This window comes from Pimephales promelas, chromosome 16 (genome assembly GCF_988280905.1).
Source record: "Pimephales promelas chromosome 16, fPimPro1.hap1.1, whole genome shotgun sequence".
In the NCBI taxonomy this organism is placed as follows: domain Eukaryota; kingdom Metazoa; phylum Chordata; class Actinopteri; order Cypriniformes; family Leuciscidae; genus Pimephales; species Pimephales promelas.
This window is the reverse complement of record NC_142784.1, coordinates 22,343,337-22,357,982: the sequence shown is the minus strand read 5'-3', so window position 1 is coordinate 22,357,982 and position 14,646 is coordinate 22,343,337. Positions and strand designations below refer to the sequence as shown.

At 38.5% G+C, this 14,646-nt stretch overlaps 1 protein-coding gene across 5 annotated transcripts in view; it reads left to right on the top strand.

Moving 5' to 3' along the window:
• sez6b (seizure related 6 homolog b) overlaps positions 1-14,646 on the top strand; it is a 182,048-nt gene that overhangs the window by 108,003 nt on the left and 59,399 nt on the right. For all 5 annotated transcript variants that reach the window (XM_089121235.1, XM_039670918.2, XM_089121233.1 and 2 more), the window contains exon 4: positions 14,025-14,214. In XM_089121235.1, coding sequence (XP_088977361.1) covers positions 14,025-14,214 — 190 coding nt within the window. The remainder of the gene's footprint in view (positions 1-14,024; positions 14,215-14,646) is intronic.

The window sequence follows — 14,646 nt, the reverse complement described above, 5'->3', positions numbered from 1 at the left end:
AATATATATTCTCGGTATTGCATTGGACTCTACGATCGGCGGAAGTTATCGAGCATCCTTAGACCTTCACCGGAAATACCGCCGTGCATAGAGCCCATTGGATGTGCAGTTTACAAATGCGTTTTACACACAGGTTCAGTAAATCGAGGAAAAGGAGTTTTCCCGCTGCGTATACTGTACACGCAATAGGAAGTGAGCGTTCGAAAGGGAACCTTATTTTTTGCACTGTCCATCACAAAAAAATCAATTGTATGACTTCATAAAACTTGGAATACATTGCATGAATCATATGAATTACATTTAAGATCATTTTTATGGTGCTTTTGTCTTAAAATAATAAGATTGAAAGCTTCAGTCACAAACTTTAGCATAGCAAAATTCCAGTAAATTACTCCTTTTGTATTCCAAGGAAGAAGGAACTTCATGACAGTGAGTAAATAATGATAGTGATCGTTTAGTTCTGGCGAGCTGTCAATTTAAGCATCATTTTGTTTTCCATCTCTCTCACTCTTTAACATTCACCACGTTTGATTACTCTGTGTCCTCTGTCACACTTTTATTGTACTTCGATTACACCTCTATTGCTTTAGTAAGGCTTTGCAATAGTCCTCGAAAGGGCTAAGAGAGGAACTCAATTATCAAATTCTGATAATGCAGTCATAACACCACACAGGAGACGCGAAAGTACAGACAAGCTCTAAAAGGTGCTCATGAACAATGCTCAACATTTATCTCGTCAAATACACATGTGAGATGGTGAGAAAAACTCAGAATGGCACCGCCATGGCTTTAAGCCTTCCACCTTACCCGTCTGAGCCTGAAGGCTTTTACGTGCACGTCGTTCTCCTGAACATCCGGCTGCGTCAACCCCCCCGCTCTTTCTGAAGGTCGCCGGCCACCAAGGGCGAGTTCTCCCGTGTGTAATCCTTTCTGACAACGCTTCAGTGCCATTTTCACTCATAGAGAACGCTGCTGTCGACCCCACTTTGCTTTACCCTAAAATCATATACGACAACCGTTAAAGAGAGCTCTCGCTCTTTTATTCTGGAGTTTTAAATGCACTTTTGATCATGATTCATGATTTATATTACAATATTTAAAATCTCTTTAGCTCATTCGATTGTTTGATGAACACATGTGACATGACACTCATTTATTATCTAATTATTCAGAAATATATTAAATTCAGTTTGACTTGAAAACATTTTTGAATGAAAAATTCATTTTGATATATTTTGTGGGTCAAAAACTTTGAGTTAAGCCTTATTTAAAAAATATATATTCTTCAAAAGAAGACCTTAAATTTGGTAATAATCATATTATTATTATTTCTTAGGAAAAAATAATCAGACATAATCAGCACGTTTCAGATAGACTAGCTCTGCATTAGTGGCTCTTTCCGCAGATTACATTGACTAACTAAGTAACTAACAATAGGTAACTATATTTATAAGTCATGAATCATTATTTCGATCAACAGTGCTGATTCATTCAGGAGCGAAACAAGTGACTTATGAATGAGTCATTGAATCATTCACTCAGCTGATTAGCTGATTCAGTCATGAAGTACTGTTTGTTGTTGAATTACGCTGGTGGAAAAAAAGTTAAGCCAGAGACGTTCGATTTTTTTTTTTTTTTTACCTTTTTTTAACCGGGTAAAATCAGTTGAGAACAACTTTAGTTATTTAATTTAAAGATTGTGCACTCGTTTGAGTGCTTAACGTGCAATATGGCCTGAGACATTGTAAAATGGCCGCCGAATGAACTGACTTTACTTAACCGTGACTTTGACTGAACTGTTGTATAAAAACAATGTCACTCTCAAATGTCAGAGTGGTTTTGAGGCTCACAAAACTTTAACTTTTTTTAATGTTTAAGTTGTGAACACTCATTAAACATTATTAGCTCTTACTGTTAATAATATAGCTGAAATATAGCATTATCTTTTCAGAAAACGTGTTCACTCTATATCTAAAATAAAAGATATGACCTTGGCGAAAGTTGTCATTTCTATAACAGATATGTGCTGTTGTGCCTAAATGAGAATTGATAGTTTACAAAGTCTCATGAAAGTACATAAATCTCGCGTCCAGTTTTGAAGGGTTCACTGCAGCTTCCAATTCCAGTCGTCACGCTCACCACTGACCCACTTGTCTGCTCTTTGATGATAGATTTATAGGGATGAGTTGGCAGGGGACATTGGACGTCTGTCATATCAGCTCAGTGACTGACTCAGATCTGGTTTCATTAAATTGCTGTAATCTCTGCAGCCCATGAAGCAGCTGTGAGTTCTGGCTCTGCTCCATACCAGCTCTAACTTGTGCCACTGGGCCACGGCACTGACTCCTCCTGAAGTCCCGACTGCAGGACCAAATGCAGGGTTGTAAGAGGGAACACAAGAGAGATAGCCTGTATGGTAAACAGAATATACGTATATATATATATATATATATATATAGTGGGGGGAAGAGCCAAAAATCAAAGCAATAATGAAAGAGAAATAGGGACATTGGTTCAGGAATTTTATTATTTATAATTTAATCTTAAACTTGACCAAAAGTATAGTCCATTAATTTCCATAAATGTCACTATTTCGGGTTGATTTGCGGTTTATTTCAGACATATCATAGATAAATAAGAAATGCTTCCTCCTTCAGACACCACTGGAGTTATTTTAGAATAATAACTTTGCACACTCTGGTAGTTTGTATTTTGTGATATTTGTTTTGTTTTAGTTTGTATTTTCTCTCCTCCGAGAATGCGAAAGTGTATGTATATATAATACTAATGCATTGGCAATGTGAAGCTTTGTTACCATGTCAATAAAGCTACTTCAATCTAGAGAAAGAGAAAGGGTGAGAGGTAGGAAGACAGCGTGAGAGAGAGAGTAATATGAATAGCCAGATGAGGGAGTCCATTACTCATCATCAGGCCTGCAGCCTCTCTTGCAGGTCTATTTTGTAGCATTCTATTGTTGTGAGGGATTTGAAGTTTGTTCAGGGCGGCTGAGGCAGGGTTTTTAGATGTGGAGAGTGCAGTGCTATACTTTAGAAGCTTTTCAGGTGTGAGTGTGTTTGTGTCCATGCCTGTATGTGTGTGTATGTGAGTTTTTTTGTGGTGATTCGGCCTCGGCAGGTCAGCTATCAGCTCTCTGCAGCCCTCTCAGCTCCCTTTGATTTATTCTGTTGTGAGGGCTCTCCCCTCGCTCTGCCCCCGGAGTCCCAGAGGTCACCTTTTGAAAGATTTCAGCCTCAATTTTCTGCACCCTTTAAAATGCACATCTAGGCATGTTCACTCAGCCACAGAGGGTGAATTGCTCAGTGAGAGGAAATTTAGACAAGAAGAAGCAAGTACAAAAGCGGGAAAGAGAAATGGGACATCGGTTCATTATTCAATCCATTTTACAAAACGAAACTCTTAGGCTTTTGATTAATGGAAACCAATGGAAAAGGATACAATGAAGACTGATGAGCTCTACATGTTTGTATAAATCTGAATATTTCACTGAATACTGAAGAGCAAGTATCATGTTAGGGACTGTTAGAGACTGAATTCTGACTTAATGATGTATTTTATGTATTTTAAAGGTACGTGACAGGCAAAATGAGTAGTTAGTTTGGTAAAACAAGCAGATTGAAACCATATAATAAGAAACAAGGCTTTAAAAAAATCCATTTGAAAAATAATACAATGTAAAATGAAGGTAAAAGGTTTAGGATTCTGCACTGTCACAAATACAAGTTCGTGTTTTTTTTTCAATATCTCACTCTAATGACTATGCTGATAATATAATTTGTAATGCAAAAAGTTGACTGATAAAAGAGAGTGTGATATAGACTGTGTTTGTATACTGCACACTACTGGACAAAACTTTCGGGTCCGTACGATGTTTGAATAAATCTGAATACATTTTTATTACAGCCAGCTTTCAAATGTTTATATTTCAGCCTCAAATTGGAGTAGAAATATAATCCTACATCTTATGTGTTCTTGTTCGATTATGTGTAATTGATTATAAAACAAACTTTATTTTTACTTTTTCTGCTAAATGTTAACTTTGGTTTTGGTAGAAAAAAACACTTTTTTTCAGGATTCTTTGATGAATAGAAAGAGCAGCATTTATTTGAAAATTAAATTGCTGAGTAAACATATTTCTTATTGACCCTAAATTTTGTTTAGTACATACAGTTACATACACAGATATGTACAGATAACGTTTTGTTAAATACAAGGTTTTGGTCTGTGCTGTGAACATGGATAGTTAAGCGAGAGTTTTATTAATTATGTTTGATGGGTGGTGGTGAATTTGCACAGCTTTCCAAATGTTTTTTTTTCTTTGTTCAACAATATTGATTGCAGTCTAGTGAAGTTTAGTGGAAATTGTCAAGCCAGATTGGTACCTTGTTTGGTAGGATCAATGTGAAATTTGTTTAGAGATTAGATTTTGTTTTCTAAAGAGATAACAACAGTTCAACCAGGTGTAGTTCATTGCGTACCACTTTTTTTCATTGATGTGTCTATTGGTCCTTCCTATTATCATCACAAAATCACATTAATCAACATTTAGTCAAAACTTAATCAAATAAATATTTATTCGAGGGGAAAAAAAAAATAACTTCATCCAGTGTGAAAGTAACATCAGTGACTGGCCACTTGAAAAAATTGAATTTACAGATTTTTTCATCACATTTGGCAAGAAGAACAGATGACAGTTCTAGCTAGTGTCATTATTATAAATATTCCCTTTTCGCTTAACCAGACAAACCTAATGGAGAAACAGAATCAATATTTCAGTGAAATGTCAGCTTTGACTTGTCTTTGTGAGACGCTCTAACTATTTATCTTGCAGATTGCATAAACAAAAGAGTGACTGATGTGTGTTAGATGTTCAATATGGATTAGATAGTTAGCGTCTAGATATATATTAGAAAGCTTCTTAATGGAAACAAGAAAAATCTTTAATTGATATGTTGGGAATAATGTAAGCAGCACATTTCAATGGATTTTCTTTGTGACTTGAAAATGACAGTCAAAATGTGCCTTATTTTTGACAGAAATGCCACAATATTCAGACTGTTTTGTTTCATTCCCTTATTTCATGGCGAATGACGGGCAGCACAGGCGTGAGCAAAAGGAAAAAGATGCTGACAATGAAATGCTGTCCTTGTGTTTATATCAGCTTAAACCAAATCACACTGTGGTTGTTTTGAATAAATGAAGCACCTGGAGCAAAACGATAAGAGGATGATTAATCTTCAGGGAAACTTTAGAGGAAAAAAAATATATATATTTTTAAATGAAAGGAAAAATTGCTGCGTGGAGTACTTTTCTTGCTGAGTAATGTCTCCGGAGACAACTTCAACAGCGGAATCGGAAATTCCCTCCGTCTTTAATTGAAAAGATCCTCAATACTGAGCACAACTCTGCTCATAGTGTATCCAAGTGAACTCTGCCTTCATCTTTCTGTTTCTAAAATCATTTTTCAACTTCCATAACAGACCACCCACCTTTTACACACCCTTTATTTATACTCCATCCTCCCCAACCCACCCCACCCCATAACCCTGCCCTTGTTTTCATGTTGTCAAGATTTGCCTTCCTCTGCAATTTCCCTGCCGTTATTCAGCCGCGTCGCATAAAACCAATTTCTGGTGCGGCGTGCGGGGGGATTGTAGTGATAATGAAAAAGAGACTGGCTGAGGTGAATGTTAAAACGTGATAAGCGCAGACATGGAGAGTGTGTGAATGCCCTGATGGTGGGAAGGCCAGCGCCATTCCTCCCCAAAGACTTTTTGTTCCTCCCACATGTTGAGAACAACAGCAGGGTAATTGGATGCTGATAAAAGTGTGTGGAATAAGTGTATGTTGCACATATTACAAGCATGAAGAGACACGAACTGGCAGTGCTGGATGGTCAATACAATAGAAGCCTATTATGGCCCGTATGTAGTTTGTTTTCTTTTGCAACTATAATACATTGCAAAGGAACACATTCGACGATCAAGTTGTATTGCACATTTGCATTTGAATTTGAGGCAACATTGCAGAGGTAGTGCTTAGTGGTTGCACTTTCATTGCTGTTTGTTTATATATATATATATATATATATATATATATATATATATATATATACAAAACAAAATGAATATATATATATATATATATTCATTTATTTATTTATTTATTTTACTTGTAACCTGATTTTTTTATATACTAATTTCTAGTCGGAAATCATAATAATTACAGTTATCTCATTCAATTCTGACTGCAGTAGTTTTTAATATTTAAATGAATAGTTTACCAAAAGTAAAATTTCTCACATTTATGTTGTTCCAAACCAATGACTGTCTGTCTTCTGTAAAACAAAAAACAAGATATTTTGAAGATTGTTTATAACCAAAGAGATTTAGTGGACATTGATTTCCATTGTTAATGAAAAAAAAAGGTTATGTTCCAAAAGTGTTATGCTTTTATGATCCACTGATAAAAGAAAAATGCACGGTTAACATATTATCAATTGATAGATTATTTCATTTATAACATATTGTCCTTATAAATAACTTAGTAGAAACATCTGAGAAGAGTGAGATTTACTAGTAAAGTTAGATCCCCTCACAATGTCACACTAATTTGGTTAAAAGGTCCTTTATCGAAATGAAACAATCATCCAAGAGTGAGATTTACAAAGTCTCGTTTGCTCTCTTTTTAATCCGGTTTCTGTCTAGAAGAAATAATTGAGACATTAAAACAGTGTTTCTGGTAGCAAGACCATTTTGAGCGAGTCTCGTAATGTGCAGTCAAAGAAGCAACAACAAACATAATTCTACGTTTTTCTGATGCAAGACTTTTATTTTGACTTTTTATTTTAGTGCTGTTAATTCACTCCCCTGCCTGTACATTTTCGTGTCAGTATTGAGAATTGATCCTGTAAACTTTGGGTTACAAATCTAACTCTATTACCATCAGGTGATGAAAGCCTCAAAAGATTATTGAAAGCTGTTGACACTTCTTTAAAATTAAGATGCAGTTTAAGTAAAGAGTGTCTAAGAAAAACTTTCTGTTCTGATTCAGTATTTGCGGTCAGCTGATGTTGAGATGTTGTCAGGCTATTTGTCAGTGTCATTATTCTAACGTTATTTTCGTAACTCTCACCTCAGAAAGAGAACTTTCCTGTCCTGTCAGCCATTATCCACCTTATTTTTCAGGTAAGCGAGGGCACAGCCATTTGTAATTTGATTGTGTCTAGCTCCCGGTGTCATTTTCTTCCAGTTATTTTTAGCTGTACAAAACAGCTCGTTATGCTGCTTGATATTGCAAACTGATATTTCTTACCATTCTATTTTAATGTATTGTCTTAATTCTAAACACACTGGTTTGTAGCGCAAACAGTTTTACAGTTTACTGCACTTTTTCTTCTCATTATTTCCCTATAGCTGCTAATGAATCAGAAGGTTTGCACATTCACAGAAAACAACTTACTTTTGCTTTGAAAAATAAGGTGGATAGTATTGTGTATTTACCATAGGAGCTGTTGTTTCCGTAATAACAAAATGCCACTATTTCACTTTGTGCTATTTTGTATATTTTTAAATGAATAACCTTTCTTATATTCTTACAATTGATGTGAATAAGGGATAGCACATGTGTGTGTGTGATATTTTTGTGCAATAAATTTGCTTGGTTTTTGTTAAATTTTTTATTAGCTAATTATACATAGGTCAAATTCCTAAAAAATTGGGTCGCGGCTTAATGACCATGGGAATGTGTGTCCCATGGCCAAACCAGAACCACTGCATTAAAGAGATGTCATTTGTGACAATTCTTTCCTGCAGGTAATGAGAGAATTTCTGTGAACTTGGATTCTTTGCTCGGTCTGTCCTTATACATATACACACGAATATCAGTATTCACGGGGCCTATTCATAGTGGATTATTCAGGTGCTCAAACAGAATGGAAAATAATGAGTGTCGTCTTTGTACGGCGTGACAAAAGTTTCAGCCTGTCAGTGAGCGTTAATCTCAGGATCCTCTTTATCTCCTCACCGGCTTCAGGTCTGCTTCAATTCGGCGCTTCAGCGAGGAAGGTCACGCAAATGACACGTGGAGGACATGTCTGATCATTTGTGGCATAATGGTACGCATGCCGGACGAGGCTCGTCTTGGGTAATGTACGAGGGGAGAGGTGAGTGAGATAAGGGCCGTCAGAGCCGGAGTCCACCTGCGGATTTTCGCACGGCTGTCAGATGGATTGCCTTGGTTTGGCCCCTCCGGATGGCACAGATGGGTCTCTTCATCTCTCCTCTTCCATACTCCAGGCACTCCTTAATATAGCAACAATACCCTGATCTCTCCCGTTGACCCTGTGTCTCCACTGCCCGTTTCGACTCATCCGCACCTGTAGCCCAGATCTGTACATCATTTCCTGTTTGCTCTTAATTACAGGCTCTAATTAGCAGCCCAAATACAAGTATATTCTCTTCCCAACGTGATTCTCAGCTCCAGAGGAATGGACCCTGCTAATTAGAGGAAATTTCCATCCTTCCTGTTATCCCTGAGAAATTGAACCATGGGAATAGAGGAGAAGAACGCAGCAGAGACAGAAAGAAAGAGCAGCACCACTGAGGGCTTTTGGGCTTTTTCTATTCTTATACAGCGACTCAAGGGACTATTCGACTTTTACAATACTCGGATTTGCATAAGAGAGACGCTCCCTGAGAATTCGCTGAATACACAAACGCATCAATCAAATCCAAACAATCTACATCAAATCAACTCAAGCTCTGCTGTTATAAAGTCTGATGGATACATAATAGTACTAACTTGCCTGGCAATGGGAGAGAGAGAGAGACGGAGCGCAGTTGGTGACCACTCTATATTAGATCAGTATTGTCATCTGCTGTCCTTCATGTTGGGAGAGCTTCAGGCGTGTGTGACCCACATAAGCAGTGATGTGCATAGAAGTGAATGCCATACACTGCACTGCAAAGAGACTTTCAGAGGAGAAACTCCTCACTGTGGCATTTGCTGTAACTTGGCATCTGTAAAGTGGCATGCTTTGTAGTTACACGTCTGGATTGCAGTAAGTTTACCATAGTTGGGTTTTATTTTGCTTTGAAACGCTTGAGCAGTTGGCAAGTTTTAGAGTTTCAGTTGTTGGGGTTATTCTACAAAGTGGGGGGTACTATTTGTGTTCTTAATGACTAACAATGATGAATAGCTATTTGCAACTTCAAAGTTAGACATTTTAGAACAAAAATTAGACCAAAAATTCGGGTTAGAAAAGGGGTACCCCAGGTATAATATCCTGGTTTTTAAAATCCGGGATATGAGCATATTCGGGTTTTTTGCCAGTGTTTACATGGCCGTTTGCGACCGGGTTATTGCTAATATCCTGGTTTTGAATGGGTTATTGGCTGCGTGTAAACGTAGTCAGTGTGAAAAGATGCGGTGTTAGAATGTTGAAGCTAGACGCTTAGCAACAGACAACCAATCGCATACTCGTATTTGTGTGCTTTGCAGTCACGGAAACACATTGTATATAAACAGTAAACTCAGCGTTTCAGAGGATAAATGTCAAATACTGACAGAAAACGCAACAATTTGAGTAAAGAAGAGACCGTTTCATTCTAATCATTATATTCTGAAATGTGCATTCAGTATAAACTCGATAGAGGCAATGCAAGGATACACAATGCTTGAGCTTTTATGTAAAAGGTTGCATGCCTGGTTCATCACATCAATGACACTGCAAATATGCAAATAAGAACATTAACCCATGGTTTAGGATTGTACAATGTGAAAGGGCTAAATCACGAGTGGTGTGAAACGAGAATCAAGATTACCCAGGATTGCGTTTACTTTCAAGTGTGAAAATCCCTATAATGTATTATCAAAAGACTTGAAGAAGGGGCGATACAGTTATTTGTCTAAAAGAATTAAACTGGAAAAGGTACAGGTTTCATAGAATGACCCTTTACCTAGTATCTGTTAATCAGACATTTACTCTGAACCAGAGAGAGGTTATGTGTGTCAGATACAGAAAGAGAGGTCGTGTTTGAGAAAAAACAAAACAAAGCCAGTCCTTTCATTAGCTTTAAGGCAATGGAGATGATTAAAGAATCTCTGCTGGACACATGGCTCCTCAAAGAGCTGAGCACATGGACATTCCACATTCCTTCCCTCATTCTGTCCCTTAATCTTATCTCTCGTATGTTTCTCTCTTTTCATGTTTATGTTTGTTTATGGGCTTTTGGCCAGTGGTTATGAATCAGGATGGCACAGATCATATTCAAACCAACAACTTTGACTCTGTTCATTTCTTTGCTTTGTTTCTCTCACTCAGATCTCATAAGGTGATTCATATCACCTGCAAATAACGCTTGTTTATTTATGCGGTGTCACCTCAATTATTCTGAATTTTTTATTGCTGTAAACAGGAAATCAGATTCAGCACAGCACAGGAAGGCAGGAGAGCAGGAGTTTTTTTTTCCAAACTCAGACATAGCTGGAGGGGGTTTTCTGCTAATTCTCTGTTAATGTGACACAGCATGTATCTCCAGATTAATTAACCATCCGCCTGCCCTCAGAGTGCTGATACAGTGACTGTATCAGTGTGTCTCTCTTAGGCCATGCACACTCACTGAAGCTAAATACAGTTGTCACTCCTGTTCTAAATCCTAAATCCCACTCTACACACAGATTTCACTTGTTTATTAGAGTGAAAATGCCTGGATATACCAAAAATTCAGGTAATGACAACTGTATTTATGTTAATCCACATGGTGTGTAGTCCCACACTGAGCGACTGTTTTTACCGCAGCGACACTCTTTTGAGCCCTGACAGCTTGTGAGGTGTCGTGCTAGAAAATGACAAGAATGTACAAGATATGAACGGTATGAGCCTTGATTCAGTGAAAAATTTTGATACCTATTTCTTAGCACTGTTGTTCCTCCCACCAACATTTTTGTCTAAAAAGGCACAATTTATTGCACAAATCATTGTATGTTAAATTAGTGTTTTATTATTGCAAAAGAGAGTACTGACATACCTTAAAGCTACACTGTGTATCTCTTTTAGTTTATTCTTAGCTAAAAACACTTAGTTCTTTCTAAATAAAAATATACGTGCTCATTAATGTATATTTACTTCATTCAAGTAATAAAGTATTCTCGTGAGTGTATAATATGCCATTGAAAATACATACGGGTAAGGGGTACTAGTGTCGGTCGCCATGTTGCCCCTCCATCTTGAAAGTACATTAGCCAAAGAGGGACATGCCCCTTAATTCAAGCTTCGCCTTTCGCGTTTACGTTTGAGTTAACACTCATGGACGAGGTCGAACTGGAACCCATGTTAATCTTGGACTACATTGGCCACCGTAGGAGTTAAAATGAAATCGGAATTGAGAGGAACAGAAACCTTTTCCTGGTCATATACCTTTTCACCGCAGATGGGGGTAATCACACAGTGTAGCTTTAATATTTATATTTTGAAATCCATGCAAATTTAAATTTGGGCGTACTGTCCCTTTAAGATCTTTTTTGTATTTGGGACAAAACAAAAATGGTCTTCCTGTTTCCCCTGTTCATTCTATGGCATATGGGGCCTCTGGGCAGGCCGGGAGTGCTGGGATAATTGACTCTAATTTCTCTTTATTTTGAACCTGTCTGTTGTGCTCTGTGTAAAAAACAGCAAACATTTTAATCAACACTGACCTCGAATGATACAGCGGCTGCACATTTACACGCCAACGTCTGCATCTGACTGACAGTCATGTTTATGCGAGGGATTACATGCGTGGGGTAGACGGTCGGGCCTGGTGCCAACGCAAATTGGATTATGGCGAGCAATATTCTGGAAACATTTTATTATCCAAGGGCTTTTAGTGTAATGTGATTACTTTGTAATGCACTTTTGTTTTATAGACTGCTTCAGCACATTGCAGCTCCAGCTTTATTAAGCGTGAATTTATTCTGTTGTACACATCATCAGGTTGTCACCTGTTACCTTCACAGCACTCAGGGGCCTTTAAGCGTGTTTTCAGCTGTGCTTATTTAAATTCAGTCTTCATCGTTCACTGTGGCCGAATTTAAATTTCTGGGTACGGTTGTGCTTTTTTGAGACTTTCCTGATGGTAAACCTCAGACAGTGGCATTAATTTGTGCTGAGAGTTTGACGTGTCTTCTTGTCGTAAAGAGTTTGCGGTGTCTAGATTGACGACGATGTGTGCAAGACCTCATTAACCTGTCGTCACGTCTGTGTCTAGGCAGGGTCGCTCGTCGGGTCACATTCATTTGCCTGCATCTGATTAAAGACCCTTTCATTACCTGAGAGGAGCACAAGGGCACATCCCAGCTGATCCCAGATCAGCCACAATGGCACAGTTTCACGACGGCACGGTAGTTGAATAGTTCTGATTTTTTCATTCAGCATGATTGTAATTATTCCTCAGACTCACACTTTTTTACTCTCTTCCGTGTCACGACTTCCACCCACGCTGCCATATTGGATACTGGCTCATGCAGTTGTTGCATGTATTGTCTAAAGTGGAAGACGGGCAGAACTTGAAGTAATGGGCGGCTGTGGTTTTCTATTAGTGACAGGTGAGGATATGCATGCTGGCTTCAGCAGACAGGAGATTGCCCGTGGTGCAATTACCATGCAGCTTGGCAGACAGACAAGCCAACACCATTATGAGTGCAGTCAGTGTGGCAGAATGTGTCACCCCACTGCCATTTCTGCATAGCTGAAAACACGTCAATCTGAATCTGTTCCTTTGCTTTTGTGTATTGTCCAAACGTTTCCACCGTGAAACATCTCATTCCTATTAAATCATTTAACAAACACAGTTTTGCTTCTGTTTGGATCAGTCATGTTTGAAACTGCGGGGGAGTCACGGTGTATTAGTATATCACTTTTATATCCTAGGAATTTTTTTTTTGTAAAGGGGTACTTCACTTCTAACAAAATGGACTTTTGCCTATGCAGTAAAAAGGCGATTTTTTTTTTTATCGGTGCTACCTGACTGAAACAAAGAAAAAAGGCTGTTGTCTTTCCTTTTGCCAAATAGTAAACAATACCCATAATGCACTGGGCATGTTGCTATCCAAGGCCATGTTTGCAGTCAACATCTCAAACTGGATGACTATGAAAACAGTGTTTTTATGCCATTCTTTTTGTTCATGCGGTGGACTTTTGCTGACAAATAAAAGAGAGAGTAAAAATATATATACTACTGACATTGTGAAAATACAAAGTGGGTTGAAAATTGAGATGGTCCTCACTGCAGAACATGAAATCCACAGGGAGGAGTCAGATCCAGATCCAACTCCTCCCACCTTACATATACCTAAACTTACCCAGCTCCACCCCCTGATCCCTAAATCCCCCCCTAAACCTACCCAGCTCCACCCCCTGATCGCTAAATCCACCCCTAAACCTACCCAGCTCCACCCCCTGATCCCTAAATCCACCCCTAAACCTACCCAACTCCACCCCTCAGATCTAGATCCAACCCCACCCCCTGGATCTCGGGTACTGCAATGAGTTGCTACTGTGAAAATCGTGAAAAGTTACACTTTCATTTTTTAAATATAATTCTATAAAGGTTTTAATTATAATTTTAACTAAAGTTTTTTTTTTCTAAACAGTTCCATTTCCATTTTATTTCTTTTTTAGCTTTATTATTAACAGTAACAACTCTGGATGTTAGCTATGGAATAGGCATAGCAAAACTAAGGAGTCCGCCTTTTTATTCCAAAAAAGGATAGAAAGGTAATTTCCGTCACCGTCATTTCCATCCCAGAATAATCTTGAACACAATACATTAGATGAGATGAGGTGTAAATGAGACACCCGTTCTGCATGTATGTCCACTGTCGGAAGAGTTGGGAAAGAGTTTTCTATAAATCCAGAGTAATCATAGCAGGGGGGGAAAAAATTATTACTACAAGAATTAATTTGATTTAACTGGTTCTTTAACCATGTTTCTGCTCTCTTTCTTCTCTCTTCTCATAACCTTAAGGTGATGAACGTGAGCCTGGCTGAGGGTGACGTGGTGAGATTCGAAGACCTGGGCGGCAGGGAACCTTCAATGTTGGCCAACGAGTCCATCTTGCTTAAAGGTCTAGTGGTACGCAGCTGGAGCAACCAAATATCCATCCACTTCCGTAGCCAGCAGCCGCAGTCCAGCTCCTTGCTGCTGCGTTACCAAGGTGAGATGTCCTACGTCAACCTCTAAACATCTGCTTCATCTACTTCCTGCTAATTGCACTTGTGCCAATGTCTCTGGCTGGCATGGATCCAGCTCTGTAGACAAACCTGTTTATGAGTGTACACTTACTGATTAGATTGGCACGAACGATTAGGACTCTGGGAGTAGGGAGCTCTCAATCATTGCTTTCTATTAGGAGAGACTCTCTGTGCACTGAAGGGGAAACACTCCTTGTTATCTCATGTCAACATAATATGCTCATGTTAGCCTGAAAATGACAGCTGCTGTCAATAGGCTGCATAATTACATTGGAGAATGACTTGGATAATTCTCTGCTAATAGTCTTTTAACAGAGTCATCAAGGGGAGATCGGCACAACAGAAAAGGTTACGGAGCGCTGATGCGCCCTGGCCCAGTGCTGTGCCAACATCTC